Source organism: Dicentrarchus labrax, unplaced genomic scaffold (genome assembly GCF_905237075.1).
Source record: "Dicentrarchus labrax unplaced genomic scaffold, dlabrax2021, whole genome shotgun sequence".
Lineage (NCBI taxonomy): Eukaryota > Metazoa > Chordata > Actinopteri > Moronidae > Dicentrarchus > Dicentrarchus labrax.
This window is the reverse complement of record NW_026136704.1, coordinates 2,436,110-2,461,766: the sequence shown is the minus strand read 5'-3', so window position 1 is coordinate 2,461,766 and position 25,657 is coordinate 2,436,110. Positions and strand designations below refer to the sequence as shown.

The following is a 25,657-nucleotide window of genomic DNA, read 5'->3' as shown; positions in this document are numbered from 1 at the left end:
AAAGGCCATATACACGTAAAGACTTTGTACTATTTTGATCAGAGCACACAGATTATTGTAATCACCTCAAAAGTGTGTTTCGGCAAAGCATTACAGTCACACATGTGGACATCGTCCCAAGTCCCTGTAACCATAGAAACCTGTGAGTGCTGACAGGTTGGAAGAGAGTTTTGGAACAGAAGGTTCATATTTGTATACTATAACGGGAATTGGTAATATATGGATGACAAATGTTTTATCCAATTTGCATTCATAAAGCATAGGTTTATTTAAGTATTGGACAGGGACAAATGGTTAAAATGTGTAACTGTCCTACCCAAATTTAATGAAACCCTGTGTGTGTGTGTGTGTGTGTGTGTGTGTGTGTGTGTGTGTGTGTGTGTGTGTGTGTGTGTGTGTGTGTGTGTGTGTGTGTGTGTGTGTGTGTGTGTGTGTGTGTTTGCAGCTAGTAGCAGAGGATGCTGACAGTCAGCTGAATGGAGCCATCCTTTACTCCATCATCAGTGGAGACCGAGGCAACCAGTTTTTCATTGACCCACTCCGTGCTGTCATCAAGGTCAACAAGCAACTGGACCGTGAGACAGTGAGGAAATTATATGTATATTAAAGTGTGTATAAAATGTGATGAAGATAAAGCAGGTAACTTTTACAAATATATAATTTTGTCATATTTACTTAAATTTCCACTGTATCCTGACTCTAGTACATGAGACAGATAATCTATAAAAGAATCAGGCTCCTTTGGCTCCTCCTAGTGCTCCTAATGGCATTTGCAAGAATCCACCAGGCCTAGAGGAAAAATAAACAAAGAAAATAATTGCAACAGTCTCTGAAATATTTCAGCCTGCAGCAACTGTTATAATCTATATGGTCAAAAAGGGCAACTAAATATATCCCTTCTTACTTTATGTTTTATTTAAGAGCTTACTGTCACATGTTTCCAATCCTGTCTGTTGATATCCAACTGTATATACCAGTTGACCATCTCCATGCAAATATAAACAGTATATGACATCAATTACTGTAGTTTTTAGTGAATACCTGCAGTGTGTAAAGAAGGAGCTTGTTGGCAGCTGGTGAGCTTACTGGGAGCTACTTTGCTATGAGATGGATCCCTGTCCAGATGGCTGCTAATTACACTTGAACAGGAAACACATCCACAGATCAGTTTTGAATAACAGTTCTTTAATTTGCAGCAAGAAAAAGAAGATGGAAGGCAATAAACCCTTGCCTGTCCCACCCCCTCCTCTGAGCTATTTTTTCATCTTTCTTCTTCTTCTTCATCTTCTGATTCTTCATCATCTCATTCTCCTATACAGTGCTTGAAAACTTCAGAAATGTTCATATCCCTATCATAAAGTATTAATGTATGCAGTCGATGAGCTGTCTGAGCGTGCTCAGAAAAAGAGTGCAGGGGTGTGTGGGGGATCAAAGCTTTCAGCGGATGAAAGTGTGTTTAGGGTTATCACACACAGAGCTAGCAGCAGCGTTTTCTTTCTCTCTCTCTCTCTCTCTGTGTGTGTGTGTGTGTGTGTCTGTGTGTGTGTGTGTGTGTGTGTGTGTGTGTGTGTGTGTGTGTGTGTGTGTGCAGGCATGCGTGCGCTCAATCCTGATGTGTCCATACATGTGTGTATGCGTTAATACTTAGGTATGTGCGTGTGTGTTTACAAAGGTTTCCTCCTCTAATTTCCATACTGGTTCTATTTTCTCTAAGCAGGTCACAGTTGTTTATTACTGAGGTTTATTTTTTCATATGTCTCAGGCAGCAGAATATTGTTTTGGTGCTGTTTTTGTATTTCTCCTCAGCGTGCTTCATTAGCTCCTTATTATAAAGCAGTACTGAAGCCGAGAAGGGCCTTGAATATTTTTTTCTAATGCACTATTATATCGTCATAGACTTATTATCTTGTTAACTCGATATAACAAAGTTTGTTTTCTCGTGATAACGAATTAATTATTTTGTTATCTCGATATAATATTGTTTTCTTGTGATAACTAATGTGTTCGTCCTAATTTCAACCTACAAGCGCTGCCACGAACGGCTTCCAGTCAAGTAAACAAACTAACATAAAGTGTAACTTACTGGTAGGCTACAGCTACAGCCAGTGGCTACCGAAGCTGTTCGTGGCAGCTCTTGTAGGTTGAAATCAAGACGAACACATTATTTATTAATTAATTCGTTTTCACGAGAAAACAATCTTTGTTATATTGAGATAACGAGATAACAGTGCATAAAAATAAAAAAATCCATGGCCGTTCTCGGCTTCCGTAAAGCATAAAGCTATATGTAGAAACAGAATAGTCCTGCAGCATGGTTAAGGGAAGACTCCTTCAGACAACAATGGTTTTTTTGTAATGTCTCTGTCATCTCAAGATTCAAAGGCCCATAACCTTTCAAAAAGCCTTTATCTGCTAGTCAGAGCTGATTTGTTTGATAGTCATCTAAGTGATTGTAAAAGACAATGAAATGTTGCGCAATATCTGTATCCCATTAGGCTTGCTAAATTATTATAACAAATTCCAACTTGAGTCAAGGTGACTTTAAGCACTAGTCAATTTTGAAATTTAGGCATATTTTGACTGCATAATGTCTTCTTTCAGACTAGTGAAAGAATACATATTTAAGGGGGTTTATTTTTCTACAATTTTTCGTATCTTTTTGTGTTTAGTGATATTTCCTAAATTTTATTAATAGAAAAAATATTTTTTGTAATTTAAGTAATCAACTGGAGAAGTCTATTCATTTTTTAACCTATTCGCCTGCAGTGATTTGAAGAAAGTATGGATTTTACAACACATACCTTTAAAGGCCTTTTCTAAAATAGTTTTTCCTCACACTCTGAACCAGAAATCTCCACTTCAGTAGCACTTACTGTCACAGCCCAGCTCAAGGCTGGACAAAGAAGGGGAAAACAACAAGTTTTATTTACATAACTAAAAGAAATGAAGCTAAAGACCAACTAAATTCAACCAAACCGAGAGAGAGAGAGAGAGAGAGAGAGAGAGAGAGAGAGAGAGAGAGAGAGAGAGAGAGAGAGAGAGAGAGAGAGAGAGAGAGAGAGAGAGAGAGAGAGAGACTGGCTGATGGCTTATATAGTCTTAAATAGCCTTCAGAATTCTAGTAAATGCATTTGGTAACTGAATTCTTTTAGGCAAACTCCGGTTCTGTCTGAACTACAAATATTCACCTCATGTTTACAAATAGCTCTGGTTAGGAGAGGTAGATAATGGAAGTGATACAAAGATGCTTTTCCTTTCTTGGTCCTACTAGGAGTAGTTACACTATGGTACTGCTGTGTTTGTATAGCAATGACTATTGTTCTACCTTTTGTGAAATAAAAACAATTGATTAAAAATATAAAATTTTTGGCCTGTGACTGAAAGGTTAAAGGATGATTCAAATTCATCAGACAGGTCATGCTGCTCATGTTTGTTGACCCATTTGGGCTTTTTAGTGATGTGCAGATCTCAGCTATTGAAAACTATTGAGTTTAGTATTATAAATGATGAAAATGATGGGCAACACTATGAAGACAAGACCCAGCCTGTAATATACTTGAATCGTCTCATAAAGGAACAAAGTGACAAGGAAGAAAGAAATTCCATTTTGAACAGAAGTTCACATTGGGCTTCTGTCCAGTCTATGATTCACAGTCAAATACAACAATTAGCCCATTTTTTGGGGACACATCCTGAGGGGATAATGCCATTCGATTTGAATAACTCTTTGCCTATCCTCTACTGCCACCCTCAGGACAAACTTTACTTTCACCACAAGGAAAGGCTCTAAGAATAGTAAAATCATCAGTCTTTTGTTGTTCTGCATTTTTGTAACAGCATGGTGTAATGAAAAGTACACCCTCTACATATCTACTCTGGTGGTTGCTAGCTGTTCTAACCTCAGGCCAACATGGACAGCTCTACTTTAATCAAATCTGTATTTTCTGGCTCCACTACCATAATGGCAGAAATCCAAGCTGTTCTTGCTGTAGCTTGCCTGGTGAGAAGCACTGGAGCCAGCAATACCAACAGGCTCCATAATTGGCTGCAAACCAGACATATTTGAAGTTGTGATGGAGAGGAGGACGTTGAATAAACTGATCCATTATGGATAATCCTGACCATCCAAACCACCACCTACTTGACAGTGGAACTCTTTTTCTAACAGACTGCTTCAGCTTCCCTATCATATGGACTGATAGAGGAAATGTTACCTTTGAACTTTATAGTTTCTGTCTCATCCAAACTCCTTGAGCAACTTTGCTGATGGTCAATTTGCACATCTTTATATGATCACAGATTTTGTGTTTTTTGTGGTTTTTATATCTTCCATTGTGTCTGTCCTTCTAGGTTCCCAGCTATTCATTGGCCATCAGAGCTCTGGATAGTGGAATCCCACCCATGTCATCCACTGTGATGGTCAACATAGATATCTCTGACATCAATGACAACCCCCCCACCTTCTCCCCGGCCAACCTCATTACTGTCATACAGGTAAACCCGATGATTGACATGGTATTCACTTAAACCAAAGATCAAATGTGAATTTTCTGCTACACAAATAAATTTACTGCATACAAATGTGCATATCCTGTATATCCTTTTCTGTATACTAGAGTAATGTACAGTATAGTTTTTTCATTTTTTCATTCTTGTATGGTACAGTAAGCAGTCAGTATCAACACAAAAACAGAACAAAACAGATTTGTATAATAAACATTTCCAGGGTTGACCAATGGAGGATCCATTGGCAGAAATGGAAAAAAGTATATTCACAGGTACAGTGGGTACGGAAAGTATTCAGACCCCTTTAAAAGTTTCACTCTTTGTTTCATTGCAGCCATTTGCTAAAATCAAAAAAGTTCATTTTATTTCTCATTAATGTACACTCAGCACCCCATCTTGACAGAAAAAAACAGAAATGTAGAAATTTTTGCAAATTTATTAAAAAAGAAAAACTGAAATATCACATGGTCATAAGTATTCAGACCCTTTGCTGTGACACTCATATTTAACTCACATGCTGTCCATTTCTTCTGATCCTCCTTGAGATGGTCCTGCTCCTTCATTGGAGTCTAGCTGTGTTTAATTAAACTGATTGGACTTGATTAGGAAAGGCACACACCTGTCTATATAAGTCCTTACAGCTCACAGTGCATGTCAGAGCAAATGAGAATCATGAGGTTGAAGGAACTGCCCAAGGAGCTCAGAGACAGAATTGTGGCAAGGCACAGATCTGGCCAAGGTTACAAAAGAATTTCTGCAGCACTCAAGGTTCCTAAGAGCACAGTGGCCTCCATAATCCTTAAATGGAAGAAGTTTGGGACGACCAGAACTCTTCCTAGACCTGGCCGTCCAGCCAAACTGAGCAATCGTGGGAGAAGAGCCTTGGTGAGAGAGGTAAAGAAGAACCCAAAGATCACTGTGGCTGAGCTCCAGAGATGCAGTAGGGAGATGGGAGAAAGTTCCACAAAGTCAACTATCACTGCAGCCCTGCACCAGTCGGGGCTTTATGGCAGAGTGGCCCGACGGAAGCCTCTCCTCAGTGCAAGACATATGAAAGCCCGCATAGAGTTTGCCAAAAAACACATGAAGGACTCCCAGACTATGAGAAATAAGATTCTCTGGTCTGATGAGACCAAGATTGAACTACATACAATCAAACTAATACAATCCAGTGAAACATGGTGGTGGCAGCATCAGGCTATGGGGATGTTTTTCAGCTGCAGGGACAGGACGACTGGTTGCAATTGAAGGAAAGATGAATGCGGCCAAGTACAGAGATATCCTGGAAGAAAACCTCTTCCAGAGTGCTCAGGACCTCAGACTGGGCCGAAGGTTCACCTTCCAACAAGACAATAACCCTAAGCACACAGCTAAAATAACAAAGGAGTGGCTTCGGAACAACTCTGTGACCATTCTTGACTGGCCCAGCCAGAGCCCTGACCTAAACCCAATTGAGCATCTCTGGAGAGATCTGAAAATGGCTGTCCACCAACGTTCACCATCCAACCTGACAGAACTGGAGAGGATCTGCAAGGAAGAATGGCAGAGGATCCCCAAATCCAGGTGTGAAAAACTTGTTGCATCATTCCCAAGAAGACTCATGGCTGTAGTAGCTCAAAAGGGTGCTTCTACTCAATACTGAGCAAAGGGTCTGAATACTTATGACCATGTGATATTTCAGTTTTTCTTTTTTAATAAATTTGCAAAAATTTCTACATTTCTGTTTTTTTCTGTCAAGATGGGGTGCTGAGTGTACATTAATGAGAAATAAAATGAACTTTTTTGATTTTAGCAAATGGCTGCAATGAAACAAAGAGTGAAAAATTTAAAGGGGTCTGAATACTTTCCGTACCCACTGTATGTTTTCATTCATGTGTAATCAACTGAAAATAAGAATGGGGCTGTTCGCATTTCACGTTTCTTGCTTGCAAAGGAGGGTGAAGCGAGTGTGTTGCAATCTGCAACCACACTGCTAGATGCCACTAAATACTACACAAAATGAACCAAAGCAAATGATAAAAACTATAATACAGGAATTCATCAAACCAGTTTCAATTGTGCCACCAGAATTTCCTGGAGGGACATATTAAAATTATATATCTCCAATGGGTTAGTTATCAATACCAATGACTCAGTTATGTGACTAGGTTCTAAAACTCGAAGGTTTATTTTCAGAGTATTAAAATGAAATCTTTCTCTTTCAACACAAGACCTTGCCCACAATCTCTTTCAAATGACATGTCTCTTCTCCCAGGAAAACAAGCCGATTGGCACCAGCATCCTACAGTTGTCAATCACAGATCTGGACTCCTCCCACAATGGCCCACCCTTTGACTTCCGCCTCCTGTCAGGAAACGAAGGTGGAGAGTTTGTGCTAGATAAAGATGGAACACTTGTGGCCAATCAAGTATTCAGGAGGGACCTGGCAACTGAATATGTTATTCAGATACAGGTAGAGTCAAACTGCTATTTAACATCACGCTTGCTACAGTATTTGTAGCAGCTCTGCAGGTGTTTTGTGGCATTTTATTTGGAGTCACATCATATTGTGGCATATTATCTGGCATCACGTCAGATTCAAAAGCGTTGTGAATCACTAAATGCCTATAAAATATGAATAAAAAGATGTTTGAACAAGGTGTTCAAAATGACAGCCATTGGCAAAACAATCATAGCCTGTTTATTCTAGACAAATGGATGGAAAAGAGATGGACATAATCCACAGACATTGTTCTGTGTAAAATGGTATTGCACAGTTTTGTGGGCTGCTCTACATTTTATGTAATCTTGTGTATGAAAGTCTGTCCATTTCAGTCTTCTTTTCAAGCTGTGTTATCCTCTCAGACAGTCGCTCATACTCGATGCAGCTCATAGATTTTGCCATCTTGTCATTGTACTAATCCAAAGTTTCCAGTCACAAACATAGGCTTTTACTGCTTGCAGGTCAGCCACCAGTACTGAAGAAGTAATAAAGGTAATAATAAATATGGTTGGGGCTAGTGTCTTTCATAAATTAAAGTCCCAGTGATTTCTGACCATCCAGGATTCACTTTCCATAGCTTTTGGAAGAAAAAATATCAGCAAAAGAATGCAAGCAAAGCAGAGAGCAAGCAGCGAAGTGTCTGCATTGTAGGAGAGCAGGAAGTAAAACCAAATTGAGATTTTACAAAGTAATTTCTCCTGTCCTGAACTCCTTTTATTTCCTTTTCTCTTTCTTTTTTGCGTATCTTTTCCTGTCTTTTCTTATGATCTCCTTTTCTCTCCCTGTTATCCCTCTTCCTTCCAGGTGACAGACTCAGGAAAGCCTCGTCTGTCCTCCTCTTCTATGCTGACAGTCAGGGTAATTGAGGAGAGCCTCCACCGACCAGTGGCGTTTCCACTAGAAGTTCATATTGTCACTATGGAGGATGAATTTCCTGGTGGTGTGATTGGCCAGCTGCACGCCACCGACGCTGACCCTTATGATGCACTGACATTTGGCCATGCCCCCCCAGTCCAGCGCAGTCTCTTTAAGATCAGTCCTCGTGATGGGAAGATCATCGCCCTGGGTGGGTTAGATGCAGGCAGGTACTCCCTCAATGCCAGTGTTAGCGATGGGCGCTTTGCCGTGCCTGTGCCAGTGAGCGTGCACGTGGAGCAGGCAACCCCAGAGATGCTGCGTGAGGCGGTGACAGTACGCTTTGAGAGTGTGGCACCACAAGATTTTGTGGCGTTGCACCTGAAGAGTGTATTGAAGGTACTGCAGCAGGCCGCCACTTCACAGCAGCAAGACACGCTGCACCTGCTTAGTCTGCAGCCAGTTGGCGGGACGCAACAGCTGGACATGCTCATTGCAGTGGAAAGAGCAGGGGACGGGTACTACAAGGCAGCCTATCTCACCCAGAAACTCAGTGCATCACGGCGGCAGCTGGAAGAGGTCCTCAGAGTGTCAGCTATCTTAGATAAGAACTGTTCGGGGCTGGAGTGTCGCGGGGCACAGTGCGAACAGAGTATCATCCTGGACTCTCACAACCTGGCTACATACAGCACGCCACGGGTCAGCTTTGTCTCACCACGCTTCCACCGGACCTCACGCTGCACATGCAACGGTGAGTGATAGAATCTTGTAAATGTGCACGAGCCCGCTGCAGTCCGAGAACGTTTTCATATATTTGGTGTATATCAAAGTAAAACTGGAATTTCAGTGTTTTGTTCTAAAAAAATAAAAGGATAGCACCTTTGTAGTCTTCTGACCACTCAAAGTGCTTTGATATTACATGCCACATTCACATAATGATGGCAAAGGCCATCACCAACAGAAACTAATTCAGCATATACGTGTACAACATATCTGGCCTTAAAACATAGCCTTTCACTCTACATAAGAATGGTATGTTTTTAAATTCCATTCAGTATTGTTTATTTATTATTTCTGCTATTGTTTATTATTTATTTTTTTACAGGCCTTTAAGAGCACAATTTCTCATAAACTTTAGACCTCCATGGGACCGAGAGGACTGAATAATGTAACATTTTTAGACAGCAGAGATTACAGCTAGAAAACTAAACAAATAACTTAAGAAGAGTGCTTTGCTGAGTTTTATGGATATTGACGAAACAAAGTTATGATGGTGGAGGTACCTGTTCTGTTGCACTTTTTTTCACAGGAGCTGTGCACACAAAGCAATTTTGTTTACATGTAAAATTGGTTTCAGTTTCTGATATTAAGTGCTGTATTTGTCTTAGAATATGTTAAATTAATCCCTGGAACCTGCATGCATCCTAATCACGATGCATAGAAAACGATGTGTTGTCACACGAAATACATTTTGTCCTTACAACACAGCTATGGTCCTGTCCTAGAATGGGTCATCTAATAATTGCAGGGTCGCTTATTCGATTCCCAGCTCCCACATTGTCCTTAGGCAAGATATTGAATCCCATATTGCTCCTTATGGCTGTGACTTTGGTTTGGTTTTGGTTTGTGAGCTTAGTATCATGCACTTTTCGTGGCAGCCTGTCCTATGTGTGGTGGCAACACACTTGACCATGTTTACATTTCCATTCTGGGACAGATATGAGGCCCTCTGTTAACCACCCTTTGGTAAATCAAACCACATCTTAGTTTTGCTTAAGAAACTCAAACAAGACAGGCTGACAACATGGAAAATTCAGCAGTATTCTGACCAATCAGACTCTGATCTACGTCACTGCTACAGCAGGAATGCATATGTTTCAACATAGACACATACAAAAAAAACGTGAACGTACATACTTACATACCAGTGCTTACATAGTTTTGTCCCTTTCCATGCACTGGGTTGAAGACTTTAAAGCAATTTACACAACTATGGTACCTATAATGGTAGTATAAGTATATTTTCTTCCTTTGTGTTTGTACAGATGCCAGCTGTGCTCTCCTGTCAGAGCAGTGTGAGGACCAGCCATGTCCAGCAGACATGCAGTGTGTTTCAATTGAGGCCAATAGAGGGCGCTATGCATGCCAGTGTCCACCGGGCAAACTAGGAGAGTGTGCAGGTGCGTGTGAAAGAAGTTTGATGTATAAAGCAATACATACAACGACAACTTTTAAATTGAAAAAAATGCATTTTAAGTGTATTTACAGCTTCACAAACACATACTTGTGCATTACTCTGGAACTTGATTTATTAATCCATGTGCCTGTGTGTGTGTGTGTGTGTGTGTGTGTGTGTGGGCGGGAGTGCAGGTCATTCGTCTCTGAGTTTCTCGGGTAACAGCTACATCAAGTACAGACTGTCTGACCGGCTGCAGACGGAGCTGAAACTCAGCCTGAGGATCAGAACACTGCAGAGCCGAGGAATCATCATGTACACACACACTGAACCCTGCACTGTGCTCAAGGTACACAGACAAACACACAGGTGCCTCATCTCTCTCTGTGTATCCTCCAAAGAACAAATTGAAGGAAATTATGGAAAAATGTATTAGAATAATAATGAATAGATTAATTTGATATCCACTATATATAACATATTTTTATTGTTTATTTGTGGATCTATTTTACAGATATTTCAGGTTCTCAGTACAACTTGACAACTCTATTGCTGATATCGTGAGAGAGTTAGCACTTAAAATGTGGGCATGAGCCAGTTAAGAAACTCTTAAATAGTATAACTATAATTTGAAGCATGAAAACTTACAATATTACTTGAAAAGAATTGTTCACAACATTGACATATAGCAACTGGGTCTCATCTTAGGTCGTCAAATGACTACACTCTCTCAGTGTCTGACTGCCATAAAGCCTTTCTGCCAGAAAAGTACTACAACCACGCTGTGAAACTATCACAGTTTGGTTAGGTTTAGGATGGTTTGGTTTAAAATAACTATGTTAAGTTCATGGATGAAGGTCACTTGATGAAAATTACAGATGGTGATGCAGTGATGTCACATGATGGACGTAACATAATTTATTTAACATAAACTTAAAATAATTTACTTTTGCTTTCACATGGAACACGAATTGGAGTCTTCTGGTTGAAAGTCCTTCGGTTACGTAAAGAGTTATCTCAGGACACTTTTCCAATAAAGCAGGTCTAGACTGTTCTCCTTATCAAATTATTTACAGAGACCCAATAATTCCCAACACGAGTGTGTCTCAATTCCCACCATGAACGCAACCCAGTCTCCTGGGGTTCAGGCCCTGTATTTGTTTGGGCCATCTATCCACTCCACCACATCATGGTGCAGACTTCCTTGTTTTTTATACTGCGTTACCTGACACGGATGGGTTTACATTGAAACACGGTTTTGTCATGCACCTCTCTTTGTCATACAGACGCTGAAGGGTATATAAGAATAGACTGGATAAAGATACATTACTTTTGTATATGGTGAATGGCATATTGTTCAGTTTCCCTATTATGATCAACTTTTTCTTTGGTGTCATATTAATCAGACGGTTTTTGACTGTACACTAGGGCAGTTAAAGTTTAGTAAAATTTTAGAAACATTTAGAGCAGAGCTATCCAACCTTGCGAGGGCTACATAAAGGGAGAGCTATTCTGTATATTTGACATCTAACCCATCTGTGTTGAATTGATTTTCTTTTTCAATAGAATAGGATCGTGGTGTGTATTTTCACCCTTAGATATACTGTGCAGCATTAAAGCTTTGTGTGTGTGTGTGTGTGTGTGTGTGTGTGTGTGTGTGTGTGTGTGAGAGAGCAGCTGGAGGAGGGGAAGCTGTGGTTCCAGCTGGCCTGTAGCCTTGGCGATGGCGATGGTGTTGGTGGAGGTGGTGACAGTCCGGACATGTTGGGCATCTCTGGCCGACGTATCAATGATGGCAGCTGGCACACTGTGGCATTGGAGCTGAACCGCAACTTCAGTAGTCTGGCGCTGGATGACAGCTACATTGAGCGGCGCCATGGACCTCCATTTATACGACCACTTGCTCCGGACAGAACCATCTACTTTGGAGCACTGGTCAGTTCCTCAGTAGTTGTAGGGGTTCAGACGGTACTGCAGTGGCAGCCATGTTAGGGCTCCTCTGCTTTTAGGCATCCAGAGATGGTTGCTTATATTTGCTTAATTCAACACTCCCTCTAATTGGTACTTATTATCTGGTAAAATGATACTTGCACTAGTCAAATGCTCAATGTAGTTTTTCTATTCCACGCCCATTGTATTGATGTGGGGTCAAATTCTATGCATAGCTGTGCTGCTCACACTTGATGATGTTTTTTCCACAGTTTGTATGTTCCTTGTGGGCACTACAATGTATGTAACATGGAGTGATTGAGACATAGTCTCTTGGTACAAATATGTAAAAGAGGAACTATATCCCCTATAGTGTTGTCCCCCCTCACATGTCTGTCCCCTAACTCCGAACATTGTTCTCTTACTGTCCAGCCACCATAGTGATAATCTGAGTTCATAAAAAAGTTGATACACTTACCTGAGCACTCAAAGAAAAAGCTCTTTTGTTACTGGGGTTGTATGCAGCAAAGAGTACCTCCGCTTCCTCTGCATGTTTTTCAGATAAAAAAAAGGTGTGTATATATATATATAAAAGATAATTTAATCTGTTTCTACAGTTTATATTCTCTGAAAAGATGCCAGAGCTCCCTGTAGATGTAAATACAGTAAGGTTAGTGCATTGACAATACAGCAGAGGTTAATGTAGCTCTTTGCTCTGTGTGTGAACTGAAAAAAGAAGTGGATCAGACTGAGCCATACAACACTAACTTGTTATTCCAGACAGGATTTGTGTGTCAGGTAACGTCAAAAGAAATGCTGTTGTATGTGTATGATACTGGTTCTTCTGTTCTTGTTCAGGTGCAGAACCCTCATTCTCGCAGCCTCGTGGACTCCCAGAAAGACCCGCAGGTGCTTGAGGGTTTCCAGGGCTGCTTGGACTCAGTCATGCTGAACAACAATGAGCTGCCACTACAGAACAAACGCTCGCGCTATGCAGAGGTGGTAGGACTGACAGAGATGAAACTGGGCTGCATCCTCTATCCTGATGCCTGCCTGCAGCAGCCCTGCCGTAATGGAGCGACTTGCACCAGCCTGCCCTCTGGTGGTGAGTAATAGGAAATACAAACGCACAGCGACTTCACACTGAAGGTCCTGAAAACGAACAAAACTAGCAAAACTCACAAGCTAACAAATGTGTCTAATGTATTGGGGGGGGGAGACAAGGAAAACACTCAATATGATATTAATTTAAAATTTTAATATAAAGTTCCAATGTTTAGGATTTAGTGGCATCTAGCGGTATAATTGCAGCTTGCAACTCCATTACATAACAGGACATAATGTTGCTTCAAAGTTTAGCTGTTCTAACAACAGCTCAGATGAATTTGAAGCCACTTTGAAGATCTGAAAAATTCAGATTCATCTGTCATTTACAATCAAACCCAGCTAACTCAGGCCTCTACTGTGGAAGGCCAGATCCCAGAGAGTTGGAGGAGGTTATTGAGGCAGAGCAGTGATCAGCTGATGGTTTAAAATCTCGACACTGTATGAATAAAGTGTTAGTTTACCAGCACAGTTTTTTTTAGCAGAAGTATGTGTTTTCTATAAGACTAGAGGTCCCAGCAGGCCTCATTGAACGCTGCTGTAAGACTTACCACATGCCACATGTTCCTCATTTACACTGTAATTAGCAATTCATCCTGGGAATTTGCAGGACATTGTTTTTATTTATTTTATTTATTGCATACACAGAATAAAATATTGCTAATTTCCAAGCACTTTCTTTCAAGTGTGTTTGTCATTTAAAGTTGTGTGTTTTTTCATGTTTTTTTATGTCCCTTGTGACTGTGTATGTGTGTGTGTATCTCTTCATTATGCTGTATGGGTGTACTCATGTGATTTCCCAAAGGTGTGTCTGTTTTGGACAGGCAGCGCTGTAATGAATTTGTAATAACATTTGTAACCCCCTCCTCCCTTTCTGTCTTCCAGGGTTCTCATGCAGCTGTAACCCCCAGTACACCGGAGGACACTGTGAGATGGAGATTACAGCGTGTGTTCCCAACCCGTGTCAGAACAGTGGTGCGTGTAAGCCAATCGGCAACGCCTTCCTCTGTAGTTGCAGGAGAGGCTTCAAGGGTCTGACGTGAGTTTTCTGAAAGTCCTTAAATGTTGATTCACCCAGATTCAGGAAAAATACATTTTTTCATACATCTAGCAGTATTTTCCCACACAGATAGTGGTCTATCCTGCACTTGTCCCATGTGCGCACTTTGATCGGCATCAAACAGTCCCATGATAACAGCCTTTCCTGCTTTCTTCAGATCCATTGGATGAAATTAGATAGATTAGATAAGTGGTTTGACTTTTGAAAACTAGATAGAGCCAATCAAAATGTGGGACATTATCTCAACATGTGTGACATGGGACAGTTAATAAAATCACCTCGTCACCTTAACCCAAATACAACAGAGGTAAATGGAGGATTGGGCTGCTCAGTGTAACATCATGTTGAAAGAATTTCACAGCAGTGTATTTTTTTCCAGAGTCTGGAACCACTTTCCATGAAAGAAATAATCTATTTGAAAAATGCTGGCAGTGTGTTCCCTGGATTATCTAGAGCTGGGTTCTTTAATTTTTTCTGAGGGCTTCCTAAAGAGAGAAAACTGTTGTGGACGAACCACTCTACCTCCTGAGCCACAGCCACAGCTGTATGTCTAGATAGTAACAAATACTCAGTCCTAGAATATAGTATAGTATAATATAGTATATAATATAGTTTTTAACCTTAGAGTAAATTGTATATTTTACTTATTAGCATATCTCCAAATATTTGTTATACATATTGTTGTCTGGAATTCATAAAAAGGGTTACCACTTCCACCAATTAATATTGGAATGTCTGAAAACCTAAATAAAACACTAAATTCTGTCAAAAATGCAGCTTGCCAAATATTAGGATTATAGATATATTCTCTTATTATAAATGTTAACTTAGCACAGCCAAACAACAAAACAAAACAAAACTGAACAGTCTAAAGTTATTCATATGCTACCATCTAATACCAGTCTCTTGCCCTCTTTCTGCCATTCCTCCATCTTGTAGCTGTGAAGAAGATGTGAATGAGTGCGACCGCAACAATCCAGAGGGTGAGTGTGAGAACGGTGGCGTCTGCGTCAACACTCAAGGTTCCTTCTACTGTAACTGCACAGCGGGCTTCGTGGGCCAGCGCTGTAGCCTGCGGCCTGTTGTCGTCCCCGACATGCAGGCAGGTCATGCTGTCGTGGGTAAAGAGGAACTGATCGGCATTGCTGTGGTGCTTTTTGTTATCATCACCCTCATCATCCTCTTTATTGCTTTTCGCAAGAAGGTTTTCCAGAAGAATTACTCACGGAACAACCTGTCTCTGGTCCAGGACCCAGCCACTGCAGCACTCCTTAACAAGGCCAACGGTGTTCAGTTTAAGACCTTACACTGCACACCAGGAGACCCTCTCAACCTGTATGCAGAGCCAGGGCTGGGGCCCACCATGGTGGGGGTTGGTGGGATGATGGGACCTCCACAAGTCCCTGTGAGGCCCATGGCATACACACCCTGTTTCCAAGGAGACCCACGGTCCACACTGGAGAAGATGGTGGATGGGCGCGGTGTAGAGCATACAGAGATGAGCACCTTTCACCCCGAGTCACCAAGGATCCTGTCAGGAACAACCAGGAGGGGAGTGGTGGTGTGCAGTGTGGCCCCCAACCTGCCGCCAGTGTCGCCCTGTCGCTCAGACTGCGACTCCATACGCAAGAGCCCATGGGACAGTGATGAGGGTGTGTGTGTCTGTGTTTTTTTTACTACTGTACCTGCTACAACTTACAATAGAAATAGGCTAGGGTTATTACAGTATTAGTATGTATGTGGAGAATGTGTTTCTGTGAGCACACAGAGGTTCAGTATATGCATTTTTGTCCTAATATGAAATTGAAAACACATTATATTCTACAATCCAAACAACAATTATCCCAGCAGATGGGACAATACTGTTTTTCACATCATACATGGTAATAGTTTCAACTCCTCAAATTAGAAAAGCAGTTTTTCTGCATTTGTTTTTGTTTTGGAATCTGGCCTTCCTGACTCCCTGACCTCTCCCTGCAGGTAAGATGGTTGACATGGCAGAAGAAGTAACATGTTTCTCAGGGAGCAACAAAGGCAGTAACTCAGAGGTCCAATCACTGAGCTCCTTCCAGTCTGACTCCTGTGATGACAATGGTAAGACACATATCCCACCCCGCAAGCAATAGTGGTTAGGGGACTCAGATCCGAAATCCCTAGTGTTTCAGTTCTTTTAAATACGGTTATTTGAAAAGCTTTGTTTTTTTGTATTGGTTGGTTACACTGGAGGTCTCTTTCTTGTGTTTTAAAAATGTTCTTATCAATACCCCTGCAAAACTTGTACTCTCTTTCCAACATATTCTCATCCCAGGTCGTCCAAACCGGGACTGCTTTGTCACGCCCCTCGGAGTCTCATACAAATACCCTTTTGCATCTGTATGACACGCCCTTTTAAAATGTGGTTAACGTTGTGAAAGGGTTGCAATTTGGTTAGGTTTAGGCAACAACACAACTTTAGGTTCATGGAAACCTCATGCTTTGGGCTCAGCTAAGTGTCACATGAGGTAAGTCACGTACGTGACAACTAAAATAAGCCAATGTTTTTTTTCTCATGGGACATGAACCCCCGGCTTCCTGGGTGAATGTTTTGTGTTTTCTACCTCCTCCATAGGCAGACTTTGTCACTCTTTAAACTACATCACCTGACTTCCTAAAGGCATTCTGGCAGCCCTTTGTGTCTCATACAGATGCTGCATGGTACCTTGTGCCGCTGTAGGAGTGTGACAAAATGTCTTTAAAAACCCCAGGTCATCAGACACCATAAACATCTCTACAACTACAATAAAAGCAAATAATAATCATTAGAATAATGTACTTTAAACTAGAAAATGATCAAATAAGTGTTAATAGCCATAGAGAACCTCATATTTACCTGGGTATGTGCAGGAGAGTAAGAGAGAGAAAGGAGAAGGAGGAATGGAAAACATGAAAAGAATAGGAGAGTACAGCTCTTTTACACTATGGGAACATATCAACCCATCATCTTGACCTTTCAATAACATATAACTATAAGAACTTGTAAGGTCTGTTTTCTTTGTCCTGACTTGTGTTTCCACTGTGTTTTACAAACCAAAATATTTTAGATATACAGTACATAAGTGAAAATACAACACCATATGGTGATACCAGGACCAATGTCATAATTGCTTATTAGGTGAGTGTAGTGCAGATGCAGTACTGACAGCAATTGGAAACTAGGCATTGATATTGATTTTCTTTTACATGTACATGTGATGATGTTTAAATGTCAGTATTGATAAGTTCAAAGAAAAGCCCTGTGCACCGTAGGAAGAAGACAGAATATTGTTTACCATGTTGCAAGCCAGCTGCAGCATTTCTTTACCCCAAGAGTACCTGAAATTCTGTAACACCACCTTCTGAGCAAGGCAAAAATCTGTACTCCCCCAAATCTTGAATTTCCCTCGGGATAAATAAAGTATCTATCTATCTATCTATCTATCTATCTATCTATCTATCTATCTATCTATCTATCTATCTATCTATCTATCTATCTATCTATCTATCTATCTATCTATCTATCTATCTATCTATCTATCTATCTATCTATCTATCTATCTATCTATCTATCTATCTATCTATCTATCTATCTCAAGGATGAGTACAATGGGCAGGGGGAAAGCAGAACATGTAAAAATGGCATTTCAAAGAAGATTTATTATTTTTTACATACATAGGCCCGAAATACAATCACAGACATAATAGGGTTTTTAGACATGCAGATGTGGAGAGATGGTGGAGCGATGGGCTATGGGCAGCCTAGGGCTCGGTGTCTTGCCCAAGGGCACTTCTGCAGTGCCAAGGAGGTGGAACTGGCACCTCTCCAGCTACTAGTCAACACTCCATGATTGTGGTCCCTGCTAGACTTGAACCAGTGACCCTCCAGTCCTACGGACTGAGGTACTGCCGCTCATAGTTCCTGTTGTGTAAAAGGTCTATAAGAGTGTATAAACAATAAGAAGAGAGAGAGAGAAGTAGAGAGAAATACAGAATAATAGTATTTGCTGTAAACCCGCCAATGTCTAACCCCAACATCAGGACCAAGACACCGATTCATGACAGTTTGCCAAGTTTGAGATCCCCAGAACTAAAAACTAGGAAGTAAAATTCAGGAGTCCAATCTCACAAGAAAGGAAGGATGCATGCAGTATACTAAATTGGGAACAGTTGGGACAATTAGGACTATTGCTGGACTGAGTACCCTCAATCTTCAAATCGTCTAGATGAAGACTGTTCCTACACTATTATTTATCAAGTAAACTGTCCAGAAATTATTTGAAATATACACCGATCAGCCATAACATTATCACCACCTGGGCACCCCTGGTCTGTGGCTATGCAGCCCCAAACTGCGATGCACTGTGTGTTCTGACACCTTTCTATCAGAATCAGCAATAACATTTTTAGCAATTTGAGCTAAAGTAGCTCTTCTGTTAGATCAGACCACATGGGCCAGCCTTCACTCCCCACCTTCACTCTGCACAAGGTAAATGGTAAATGTACTTGTATAGCTCCTTTGTAGTCTTCCGACCACTCAAAGTGCTTTTTACACAACATGCCAGGTTCACCTTTTCACACCCATTCAGTCCCTCTAACAGAAACTACCTCATTCATTCACATTCACACAATTCAATTCAATTCAATTCAATTCAATTCAATTCAATTCAATTCAATTCAATTTTATTTGTATGTCGCCAATTCATAACAGAAGTTATCTAAGGACACTTTTCAAATAAAGCAGGTCTAGACCGAACTTTTTATAACATTATTTACAGAGACCCAACAGTACCACCATGAGCAAGCACTTGGTGACAAGGGCAAGGAAAAACTGCCTGTTAAAAGGCAGAAACCTAGGACAGATCCTTCGGCTCTAGGTGGGTGGTCGTCTGTCTCTACCAGTTGGGGTGAGAGAGAGAGAGAGAGAGAGAGAGAGAGAGAGAGAGAGAGAGAGAGAGAGAGAGACAGACAGACAGACAGACAGACCGGTGCACAGCAACAACAGTATTGGCAATGGCAATCTAGCAGGACCATGGCAGGAGGCTCCACCAGGATCGATAAGAACCTGCGAGACGAGAAAGCACAAGAACTCCGGGGAAGAAGTGAAGTTTGTAACATGCATTAATGGGACATGAATGAGTGCAGAAAGAGAGGTGATAAACTCGGTGAGAGGAGCTCAGTGCACCATGGGAAATCCCCCGATAGTCTAGGCCTATAGGAGCATAACTAAGGGATGGTTCAGGACTCACCTGATCCAGCCCTAACTATAAGCTTTATCAAAGAGGAATGTCTTAAGCCTACTCCTGAATGTGGTGAGGGTGTCTGCCTCCCGAACCACAACTGGAAGCTGGTTCCACAGGAGAGGAGCTTGGTAACTGAAGGCTCTGGCTCCTGTTCTACTTTTAGAGACTATAGGAACCACACACTGATGATGCAGCATCGGGAGCAATTTGGTGTTCAATATCTTGCTGTAAACATGAAGCAGGAGGAGCATGAACCGACAACCTTCCAATTAGTGGACAACCCGCTCTACTTCCGAGCCTCTGAGCCACATCCCCACATGCATGAATGAGCCTTGGTCGCCCTGACGCCCTAGTCACCGGTTCACCACTTTTCCTTCCTTGGACCACTTTTATAGGTACCGGTACTGCAGACTGGGATCACCCCACAAGAGCTGCACTTTTGGAGAAGCTCTGACTCAGTCGTCTAGCCATCACAATTTGGCCCTTGTCAGAGATGCTCAAATCCTTACGCTTGCCCATTTTTCTTGCTTCTAGCACATCAACTTTGAGGACAAAATGTCTGACAGGTGATAATCAGTGTTATTCACTTCACCTGTCAGTGGTCATAATGTTATGGCTGAATTTTATGGATGATATACATATATATGTACATATATATACTATATACGCGTATACATATGCATATTTTTAGTGTCATTTCTGTCCAACCTTTACGTTTTGTTAAAAAAGTGAAGCCTCTAGATGTTTCAGACATTTAGTCGTTTGCATGTATTATCAATTTGCTATTATTGCTGCAAAATAATGCAGGAATACATTCCCAGGGTTTCAAAAACTTCTCACAACTAAACATTATAACGATTTCACAACAGCATCATTGTAAGCAACCTAGAAGAGGCTAAGGGTTTTTACTGCTTCACAGCATAGTGTTGGTCGTGGACTTTGTGCTGGAGCTGTATATTTGTTTTTTTGTTTCATCTTTTTACATTGCATTACGCTATTCCCTCTAGATTTTGTTTGCAAAACATGGCATTCATTGTTTTACTTTTCAGAATGATCATAATTTAAAGTTTTTAGCTTCTTTGCCCTTAATCATCAATTAATTAAATATTTGAATTTTTCCTCAGCCATATTAAAACTCTTGCCATTGTCATTCCTGTGCTTGCTGAAGTCTGACTGGTGTCACCAGATATGAAAGTGTCTGCACTAAAATGACAAATAGTAGAAATGAACTGGTGTTGTTTATTTTGTGTTTTTTTTTTTTTTATGCTCTAATATTGTTTTGTTCGCATGTGGCTTTCTTTGCACATGGGAAATTCATTTTCTTTGTTTGGCAGTGTTTTCTTTGCATTTTTTTTTACCTAAATACTATCTCAATATATCTAAAGAATACTGAATGAAAATTGCCCACATGCATTAAAATCAACAAGGGGTCTTGACTGTGCCAGAGGCAGACCAGGTGGTCCTCTCTGCAGGACTGACAGTAGTGGGTAGCCATAAGCAATGCCACAGGTGTGAGGGATGATCCCTGACTAACACCATGATGAGCATTTTTCACTTTGAATGACTGAATGACTTTATTTCAAAACTTATCTCCTCCTTTTTTCCCCCCACAAGCCTCCATAGTGACTGTCATTCGACTGGTCAATGATGCAGTCGACACAATCGAAAGTGAAGGTACCATGTCTCATCCCCTTGTGTCTCTTCTCTCACTCTTCCTCTCTTCTCTTATCTCATTCTTGTCATTGTAGTATCTCTTAACCTCTGAACAAAGTGTCTTCAGTTATATAGACAAGCCAAGCTAAATACACTCGCACTGTATGTTACAATCTGTATCTTTCAGTAAATCAAACGTCCTGGGAACTGTTAGATTAGCTTCCAACATGTCAAGATTTATGTTTACAGATTATTTTCTCATGCTGTTTCACAATCAGTGTGTATTCAGTCCAAACCCCTTCCAGGTTAGATTTTGTTCCAGCAGCTCTCAATTCTCAGTATATTGTCAAAAAAGCAGTGGTGGCTAACCATGTCCCACTAATAGCCAAACCAGGGCTGTCCCCGACAAAACATTTTCCTAGTGCACTATTAGTTGTTAGTTTGAGCCGATGATCGACTGGTCATTGTATGTTTATGATATTAATTTAATTCTTTAAATAATAAAATTTTAACAGCTGCCTGTTAAATACTAACAGAAAATGCAGTAATGAATCTGAATATGTTGGAGTAACCAACAAGGGTTGAACACTCAGTTAATTTATTTCAACTCTATAACATCACACAAGTCTCGTTGTTCAAAACACAGAATAAATAACTTCCAACTTTACAAAAACAAATATACTCTTATCAATACAATAGATGATGTACAACATTAGTTACAAATCAACTCGCTATGAAACAAGTTTGACATTGTTTTTCTTAAAAAATTAAGTGTGTCGACTCATCGACTTTAGTCAACTACTAGGGGACAGCCCTATGGCCAAGAATCTGCAGGTTTTGATTCCAACTGATCACTTCAGTGGGTGATCCTACATATGAGTTACTCTACTCCCTCAGGAATTGTCAATCAGTGATGCTTCATTGGTTGGAGTGAAAACCTGCAAACTGTTGGCTCTTAATGGAACATGATTGGTCACCCATGATGTTTTTTTTCATTGTTCTTTGTGAAAATCTTTAAAACATGAAAGTGGGGTTTTCTGTCAATATTCTGTCCACATTCTTTGGTAAATCAGCATCTACCACTATACAGGAAAGTAAACACCTCATCATTTTAACCATATTAAGGTGAACTAGTCCTAATACCAGAAACAACATAGGTGACTTGTCAGTGTGGGATACAAACCAAGGACTCCTGTTTCAAAGTCAGACACTGTATGGCCTATCATGCCCGTCCCCTTCCCTAATCAGATAGTTGGAATGCATAGCAAATGTCAGACACAGCACAAATGCATACAGGGACTCTTTCCAAACACACGTGACTGATCTGGCTGTCATATTTCTTGCAAGGACAGTGTCTTCAACAACTACAGCTTTCATGAGCTTGTAATATTATGGTTGTAACTGTTTAATTGTTTCAAGACAGCAATGGTTTCATCATGGCTAAAATGATGAGATGCATGTTCACCATTTTACTTCTGAGTTCCAACTGAGACCTTTAAGGACATTAAACAGGACGGTCAATTTATGTTGGTATAATTACAAAAGCACTCCAGCACCTCCACCCTGAATCTTCTTCTATCCTGTAAGACTACATTTAGAACAGTAGATCAACTCTCATGATCCAATGCTAAAGGCCTCTGTGTTATGTTGTTCTTCCATCTGACAGTGTCAGTTATGGACCACGGTCAAACCTACAACAGAGGTGACTACCAACTTTACCCTCTATCGATCTATCTTATCTATCTCTCTCTCTGTCTGTCTATCTGCAGCGAGTAGACAAAACATCATGCAATGAAAATTACTGTAACTAAAAATAAACAAAGTAACAAAATCTACATTGTAAATACTCCTAAAAAGTTGGGTCATAATAGGCTGCATGTCTATTAACATTTTCAACTCCTATATAGTGTAAATGTCTGTCTGTGTTGGTGTTCAACAGATTTTATTCAATACATTTTAAAACTGATGTTCTAGATATATTAAATGAGGTACCAGCTTTCATCAGAGTTTGATGAAGCTGGTATGATCATGCTGGTAGGTCAGTATATCCAATTATTTGGTCCAGAACAGGATATCTTGACCAAATTTCCATTGAATTTGGCATTGACCAATTGATCTCTGTTCTAGTGCCAGCATCACATTTTTGTCTCAGTATATCTTGCAAACTACTATGCCATTACAAAAGTATTAATTCCATGTAATCTGTTGTGGATAATTATGTACCCCAAAGGACAAATGTGTGTGTTAGCAGCAACAGCTGGAAAAAATGTCCTGTGTCAAATGGCTTTTTGGCTTTTGGGCTTGTTTGGCCATTACTCTTACAGTGTGTGCTCAGATGATTGAGCCTCATTTTGCTTACTTTGAAACATTGACTATATTCAAGTACTTTAAGAGCTTATTTCCAGACATGTTTTATGGCAGACAAATGTTACTAATTAGCATTCAACCTAAGATGACCCACCTTTGGCGCAAATTCATTCAATTAGTTCTGAGTTATAGTACCAGTGAAAGTTTAATTAAGTTAAGATCACCCCCTAGTCCTTGAATCATTCCTGCCCAAACCTGGAATATATACTATACGTTTGACTCATTGGAGAGTGTCTGTTGTTCTCTCTGGTAGCCGCAATGCAACCAGAACACAAGGCAGTTAGTTCCAAAGGGCAGTGAGATTTTGTAGCTTAATCAATTCACCGCGATCTGCAGACCCACTCATGGGTGAAATAAATAATGGGCAAAATACTTGCACTAAGCCAAAATTTGGTGAACTTAGCTCAGCATGTGTATTAGTTCACCAATGAGCCCTGGGAGTAGTCAGTAAGTCCCCAAACCTCTGCCACTATTTTTGCGAACCAGGCCTTTATATTAAAGGTACCCTGTGGAGGTTTTGACCTTTCATAGTACTATGAAGCCAAGTGAGTACCTGTTTTCGTTTGTGCATGGATGTACATGAAAATACACACAGGTGATGCCATACACATTCTTGCTAATTGTGTAACGTGTTAAGAAATATAGTAATGCATCAGCAAAAGGCAGAGACAAAGGAGCTTGTAGTTGTTAAATATAGACTTTAACAATGGCTTTGCAAATGTTTTATGATAAGGAAAATAATTCAACAAATTTGTTGGACCTCAAGGATGTACACAGTGCATTTTTGTGATTAACACTGAATGTAAATATAACTTTTGTTTATTTGAAAGAAAACTCCACAGGACGCCTTCAGTGCATGAAAGCCAAGAGCTAATTAATATCAAATTAGCTGCTACTACAGTATGCTACTCCAGGCTCCTGAACCAAAAGCAAACAACCAACATCCACCTTGCCCACCATCATGGGGGTTAATTTACTATCGGACAGCCATTGACCTCAGATAGAGTGCATGAAAATCAAATCTTAAATCAATACATCTCTAAGCTATCAATACATACATCTCTAAGCTATCCTGACTGGAATTATTTTGTCTACCCTCTGTATCTTTCTACCTCTGTGTATACCCATTATTTTCATACTTCCAGACTTGGTCATTGGTAAATTCCTCTGCTCGTCCCCTTCCCTAGTCGGCGCTTTGTGTGCGTATATGTGTGTGATTTGATATGATTCACACCCCTCCAGCTCACTGTGCTGTGCTGACTTGGCAACCCAGGCCCTTCCGAACAATTTGTGCCTGCCGCTGTCACCTTTCTGCATCTCACTTTGTTTAGATTTTTATCTCTAGCACAATGATGGTACTGTGCCAATTGTTGCTTGATGCATGGATGTCTTTTGTTGTTGTTTTTTGTCATTGCTTTTGAACACTCACCATTTGTTATTTAATTTGCCTCCACTATAAATTAATGTTTTTTTTGGTAGATTTTCCTTCTGGTCAGCCAAACTTTTGTAATGAGAATCATCATTCATGCTACTAAATGTCAGCAGATTGTTTGTCCCAGTGCTCAATATTAACACCTTAACACAACCTGAGTCCCATGTCAGATGCCCACTTCAGTTTACATTTCAGAAAAGCATATAGGCAGCACGATTGCTCAGTGGTTAGCACTGTCACCTCACAGCAAGAAGGTCCTGGGTTTGAATCCCAGCTGTGGCCTTTCTGTTGTGTTGTGCTTGCTTTGTGGCAGTCTTCATCAACTTGCAAAGTCAAAAAATCACATGACACTTCACATTTACCATTTTGGTGGTCATCCATCACCAGTAAATGCTTAACAAAAACTGAACCAATTGTCCCTTTCTAAGTTAGCCCCAGTTTTTTTGTTTAGTTTAAATTGTGGAGCAAGTCTCGGTCAGAACCTTGGTCAACTTTCTCTTTTATTATTTACTTTTATTAGATTATATGCTATTTGTTAGGCTCGTCTATGTTAAAAAAACGAACACATTTGAAGATGGTTAAAAGTTAAAAGCGATATATACATAGGTGTATGTATATGTATATATGTATGTATATGTGTATGTATATGTATGTATGTGTAAATGTATATATGTGTATATATATTTATATGTATATATGTGTATGTATATATGTATGTTTATATGTAAGTGTATTACTAGTAGTAGTACTTCTGTTTTTGCTTCTGAAAGTCCACAATAGGTCACTTCTTAGGAAAATGTAAACAAAACGTTAAAAATGGACCTTCGAACTAATCTGT

At 40.3% G+C, this 25,657-nt stretch overlaps 1 protein-coding gene and 1 long non-coding RNA gene across 11 annotated transcripts in view; one reads left to right on the top strand and one right to left on the bottom strand.

The window, feature by feature from the left end:
* Positions 1-25,657, bottom strand: part of LOC127362392 (uncharacterized) — a 165,000-nt gene that overhangs the window by 111,863 nt on the left and 27,480 nt on the right. Inside the window, exon 1 of one of the 2 annotated variants that reach the window (XR_007884445.1) lies at positions 19,374-19,541. The exons of the other annotated variant lie outside the window; for it this stretch is intronic. This is a non-coding gene — a long non-coding RNA (uncharacterized LOC127362392). Of the gene's footprint in view, positions 1-19,373; positions 19,542-25,657 lie in introns of those variants that run through there. 2 annotated transcript variants of the gene reach the window in all.
* fat3a (FAT atypical cadherin 3a) overlaps positions 1-25,657 on the top strand; it is a 183,347-nt gene that overhangs the window by 154,167 nt on the left and 3,523 nt on the right. For 6 of the 9 annotated variants that reach the window (XM_051397898.1, XM_051397897.1, XM_051397895.1 and 3 more), the window contains 13 exons: positions 446-583; positions 4,351-4,494; positions 6,761-6,958; positions 7,793-8,594; positions 9,889-10,023; positions 10,214-10,368; positions 11,697-11,954; positions 12,807-13,053; positions 13,938-14,091; positions 15,052-15,764; positions 16,093-16,206; positions 20,982-21,041; positions 22,687-22,722. In XM_051397898.1, the coding sequence (XP_051253858.1) occupies positions 446-583; positions 4,351-4,494; positions 6,761-6,958; positions 7,793-8,594; positions 9,889-10,023; positions 10,214-10,368; positions 11,697-11,954; positions 12,807-13,053; positions 13,938-14,091; positions 15,052-15,764; positions 16,093-16,206; positions 20,982-21,041; positions 22,687-22,722 (3,154 nt within the window). The remainder of the gene's footprint in view (positions 1-445; positions 584-4,350; positions 4,495-6,760; positions 6,959-7,792; positions 8,595-9,888; positions 10,024-10,213; positions 10,369-11,696; positions 11,955-12,806; positions 13,054-13,937; positions 14,092-15,051; positions 15,765-16,092; positions 16,207-20,981; positions 21,042-22,686; positions 22,723-25,657) is intronic. The other 3 variants (XM_051397901.1, XM_051397899.1, XM_051397896.1) reach the window with 2 other exon arrangements.